This window comes from Rhodamnia argentea, chromosome 2 (genome assembly GCF_020921035.1).
Source record: "Rhodamnia argentea isolate NSW1041297 chromosome 2, ASM2092103v1, whole genome shotgun sequence".
In the NCBI taxonomy this organism is placed as follows: Eukaryota; Viridiplantae; Streptophyta; class Magnoliopsida; order Myrtales; family Myrtaceae; genus Rhodamnia; species Rhodamnia argentea.
In genome coordinates this window covers 23,361,801-23,366,991 of record NC_063151.1, presented here as the reverse complement: position 1 = coordinate 23,366,991, position 5,191 = coordinate 23,361,801, and the positions used below count along the sequence as shown (strand labels likewise).

At 40.2% G+C, this 5,191-nt stretch overlaps 1 protein-coding gene across 8 annotated transcripts; it reads left to right on the top strand.

The window, feature by feature from the left end:
* The first annotated feature begins 350 nt into the window (after window positions 1–350).
* LOC115755507 lies at window positions 351–3,891 on the top strand. Of its 8 annotated transcripts, none has more exons than XM_048275087.1 (3): window positions 351–522; window positions 2,221–2,431; window positions 3,323–3,891. In XM_048275087.1, exon 3 carries the CDS (start codon window positions 3,350–3,352, stop codon window positions 3,650–3,652), a length of 303 nt encoding a protein of 100 aa, XP_048131044.1. In that variant the 5' UTR covers window positions 351–522; window positions 2,221–2,431; window positions 3,323–3,349; the 3' UTR covers window positions 3,653–3,891. The 8 variants fall into 8 exon arrangements, with proteins under 8 accessions (XP_048131044.1, XP_048131043.1, XP_048131042.1 ...); XM_048275086.1 differs by having other exon boundaries at window positions 2,221–2,490; window positions 3,311–3,891; XM_048275085.1 differs by having other exon boundaries at window positions 2,221–2,490; window positions 3,308–3,891.
* Window positions 3,892–5,191: the final 1,300 nt, after the last annotated feature.

The window sequence follows — 5,191 nt, the reverse complement described above, 5'->3', positions numbered from 1 at the left end:
AGTTTTTAAAAATATATATATTTTTAAATTATTTATTTTTAGTGAAACGTAGGAAGTCTTGTCGTCAGCGTTATCGAGGAAATTCACATGGTAGGAAAAATAAGGGCGTGCGTGAAATCTAGTCATTATTATCATCATTTATCATTAAGGCGCTACAATTTGCGGGCAATTGACGTGGCAAGACATGATTGGCCAGCAGTACGACCAATCCCTCACCGCCGTACGTGGAACTCTTTCTCCTTTCCCCTGTTCCGCGCTCAGAGAATCATCTCTCTCTCTCTCTCTCTTTATTTTTCGACCCCAAAAACAGAAAGTTTTTCTTTTCTTTTTTTGGGAAAAAAGTGGAATTGAAATATTCTCCCACTCGTTCCTGTAATTACTAGATTCGATAATTGCGGAGGTTCAGTTCAGAGAGCTCACTTCCGCAGATCCTCTTCCAACGACGCGTGAATCCGAGCAACTGACCCCAATCGTCATCCGCTCAGTCGAAGTCGCGCCGCTATCGAATTGAGGATCGCGAGCGTAAGTACTCCCCCCCTTCCCCCGCCGCTCAGATCTCAGCCTCCGGTTCTTTGTTTCCCAGATTACTCCCCTGTTGGGGTTTCGATCTTCCCGAAATTGGGATTGGAATTTCAGCATGGCTTCGTGCAATGCTGTCGTTTCCATGTCGGATTGGATTATCGTCGAAGGTTTCGGTTTTTTTTTTTTTTTTTCTGTTAATGGTAAATGTTGGGATTCCAAGGTTCTGTTCAGGGTCGATGTTGTGTTGTTTCCGTGTTGTCGGGATGCTGATAACAAGCATCATAGGGCACTACGGTTGTTCACAGGACGTGTTCTTGATTTGCACCGGAGATAGTGGACGCCGTCATGCTACTCTCTGATTATCTCAGTCCGTAAACTTGCTAAAGATGTGGACAAAATATTTAAATGGTGTGAGAGGCCATTTCTGCTCCCAGCTGACTCTGGAAAAAGGATACGTAGAGGGTTAGATGGCAATGCCGACATACTTAGGAGGATAGACCTAGACACCTGTAATTTTGAGCTTGTGTAAAAGGGTAAGACACCGGTGAATTTCAAGGGAGGACTTATGGTTGGGCAGCCACCTTGAAACGCATCTATCTTAGGAAGGGCTACCTTAAACTGCATTAGAATTACTGGTGGGCTTCGAAAGTGGGAAGACGATTACATTAGGGTCGAATCCTTGAGTGCATGGAGAAGATCTTGCGCTCTTATCCTAATGACCAGTTTGTAGTAGTGAGTTCTCCCAAGACGTTTTTCAGATTGCGCGAATTTCCCCGTGCATTACACAAATCATTTTGGATATCCACGATTTGGAAAGCACTAGTCTGAATCTCAAGCCATAAAATGACGGATATGTTTGCTTACGCCCATCGGAATGGGACAGTGTTTGTAGCTTTTGCTTGGCTGGCTTTCTTTTGGCTTTATGGTGCTTAAGCTTTTAGGGAACTGAGGTTTGTGCCGAATATTAGAGTGTTTGAATTGGCTTTTATGCACATAATGTGTTCATGTGTAAACAGATGATATCACCAAAATGTAATGTGTCTAATACTATGGGAGTAATATTGACATGTGCCCCCCCGTTTTGTTTTCGCCCATGATCAGAAGCTCAACTCAAAACTACACTGACTTTTAGAGGTTTCCAACTTTTCAGTTTTAGTTCCCGTCAAACAATCTTCCCACAGGCAAAAGCAAAAGTTAGAAGAAGTTGAAGGGGCATGGACAACCAACAGCCCACGGGGCCTTCTTTTTGATAACTCAAATGTTGAAACTTTACCAGGTTGTGTTTGTGATTGAACATCTCTGTCAAGCAACAAACAAAAGATAAAAACATGGGATGCTGGCGCTGTTTGGATAAGTTGATGTTAGTTGTGTAACCTCTGTGAGAATTTGTTTGTACTGGCAATGAACTCTTCATATAGTTGGTTCTTATTAATTCTCCCTTGCTTGGGATGCAATATTTTGTGGAGTGCAATGAGCATTTCATTGATGAAGTACTACTTATCTAGCCTATTGAGGAAAGTAGTCTTATTGTAGAATTCCTCTTCGAGATAATCAAGGTTTCCAGTTCTGTCAGCTAATTAAAATCATAGGGCTGTTTTTCTTCTTTTTTGGCCGGAGAAATCATAGGGCTGTTTGCCTTGTCCATTTCAGTTCTTCTTGTCATCCTTACGTTTGATGCTTGAGTTGTCTAATCCTCAGGGTCTGGGTTTGCTATTTGGGTGGGGCTGTTACATGTATGAATTTGCATTCCCACGTTGGACATTCTATTGGATAGAACTAAGATCTGGAGGTACTGTTTCTGGCTGTGAACACCATTGGACAGTAGGGGGTAAATATTTGATGGATCAAATCTGAGAGTTCATCAAAGTTTTTGGAAACGGTTGCCTAAAGGCATCTGAGAAGGAGTAAGGTGATTTTGAGGAGTAAAAGTTAAAAATCTTTACTCTCACCCCGAAAGCTTCCTTATGTTTAAGGATTTTTCTCTGCATCACAGCAATGTCATTGGACTGTATGATCTCTAAATTAATTCCCTCATGTGTGCATAGTTTGTGATGTTGTTCTGCCTCAGGTTCCAGATTCTCATCTTGTATTTTATATGTTGATTAGATCATGGTCAGCATGGCAGTACATGAGGAAGTCTATTTAGTTGAGTTAGCTTTTTCAAGTGAGTGGAATTTTTTTGTTCTTAAGTTGCGTTTAAGAAGAACTAAATAAGAAGTACATGTTGCAGTTCTTGGATCTTCAACTTTTGCTTAGACCAAATAAGACTCTTCAGTGACCAAGGGGTTAATCATTAAATTTTTTGCATGAAATCAACGAAGACATTCATAACTGTCTAAATGAGGTAGAGGACCAGTATTAACGATGCTCAATGTGACTTCTTTAATAGGCATTGCAACTAAGCGGGAATTTAACCTATTTACGCAAGACATGATAAGATGAACTCCAAATATCGGTCGTAGGATATGAAGAGAAGCTTTTGCTTCTTCTAAGCTTAATGTCTTAATCTTTTGATGTTTCATCTTCTACAAACATCTGCTTGTAGTCTTCCATTATATTCTAGCCTCTTCTTGCTCCTAATCATAATGTCTCAACTTTTGAACATCTTGGATCCTATGAATATCTGCTTGTTAGCCTTTCATTTTCTGTGCTCTCTCTCTCTCTCTCTCTCTCTCTCTGTCTCCATGTGTGTTTCTGTGTGCAAAAGAGTGATTTTCGTCTGTCTGTTATATGTACACGAATCTTTTATTGGTGTATTCTTTATCTTGACTTTTTACAACTTCAGCAGTAATTTTTACAGGTTTTGCTACTGCTGCAACTTCCAAGTATGAGTCTGGCATGCCTTGTGTGCCATAGTTCTGAAAGTCCGTCTCATTCTTTTAGGAGTTACTCTGTTTCTAGTTCAGAAAACGATGGAAGGTGCTCTGCAATCGCCAACTGCTTGACCATGAAACCATCTCTTCCTTTGCCTCCAACAAGATCTGCCATATCGACATCCAAAGTGACACCTCAGCCAAATATGCCTGCTGGAATTACTGGTGCACCACGGCTTGTACGGAGTCATGCCGTTAGAAGGGATATTGTGAGGGACTGGAACTTTGATGAGGTCGTGACTAGGATGGAACGCTAGACACTTCGCGTCAATGTCAGGATAGCAGGTGCTCTTTATCTTGGAACTGTGTTATACTACTTGTTTTCCACGTAGATTAGCTACGGATATCTAAAGTGAAATTTCTATTGGGGAGGGTCTTCAGATTTGCTAGTTGTAACGTTGTGACAGAAGTAAATGCCCAACTTTATCTACATTTCTTGGCTTTCCTGTCTGGATAGGTTTAACTGTGATTAATAGCATTCATATTTTCCAAGAACTGCTTCTGTAGATGTCTCAAAGTAGTTGCAGGCAAGTAATTGTCATTGGGATGAAAAAATCAGCCTTCAAAGGACTACTCGTCCCCGTGAGTATGGCAGTTTTCAAGCTAATGACGCCTAAGAATTTGCCTTTTGTATTGTATGTATTCATGAACTTGCCGTATTCTTGGATCTAATTGACTAATTCACAGTTCAAGATGACAAGTACACATTGAACAAAAGCTTATAGACTAGCAGTGTCATCATCCCTAAAAGTTTCCCTAACTTCCTTTGGTCCCCTGCTGCTTCAGAGCAGTTCCTTGTGAATTATATGTGTTTGTGTGCACACGCGAGCGTGCTTATTTCAGGTTCAAAATGGGATCGGGGTATCTGTTCGTTACCAGGGACTCAGATTCTCCAAGCTTCTTTAGTCAAGAATTTGCTAACTCTTTCCATTGTCTTCCAGTTTAGGTGGTATTGGATTGGTAACTTTGCTTGGGGATGTCTGGTTGATCGACAGTTCTTGGCCTCGACTATTAAGTGCAACTCCCGAGGACTGTCATTCTCTAGGAAAAGGTGCTAGGCACAAAATGAGCCTTGAAATTTGTCGGAAGTTTAGAAGTTTTTCATGTCACGAGTCTGACGTGTCAATGCTATTTCAATGCAATCGTACAGGCTCCAATGCATCTGAATGTTTCAAGAACGATTGTTGCGAGTCAAATGTGTTGTTATAGAACATGTTACTTCCGTGTCGATGGTTAACTGATCGTACTTCTTTCTCTCCTCTCGAGTTATTCTCCCTGACTTGAATCCTCGGCGTTTCAGCCACGAGGGTCGCTGCCGAGGTTTATCTATGAGTGTTGGGGCTGCTCGAAGAAGACTGCATTTTCAGGTGCCCCGTTTGTTCACACCATCACCCCATATTTGGGAAAAGTGTCAAAAGAAAGTCTTAGATATGTTATATTGATGTCAATTCAGTCCTAAATCTTTTTTTTTTAATTTCAATTTAGTTTTAAACCTTTTGTATTGATATCAATTCAATCCTAAACTTTTTAATGGTGTGTCAATTTAGTTTTCAATCTTTTATATTTATGCCAATTAAATCAATTCGACAATTTTTGGTTGGAAATCGCTGACATAGACGTCGATTGCCCTACGTAGCTCGGTTGAGACTAACGTTGACATTTTTGAATATTATTTTAACATTTTTATTTATATTTTTAAAAAAACGAAAAATGTTTTAAAATATTATTAAAAATATTAAAATAATATTAAAAATGTCTATGTCGGCGCTGGCCGTGTCACGTAAGATAATCGACTT

Bases quoted from the DNA above. Each gene is read 5' to 3' on its own strand.
- LOC115755507 (XM_030694944.2), top strand. From the start codon at position 3,350: ATGAGTCTGGCATGCCTTGTGTGCCATAGTTCTGAAAGTCCGTCTCAT.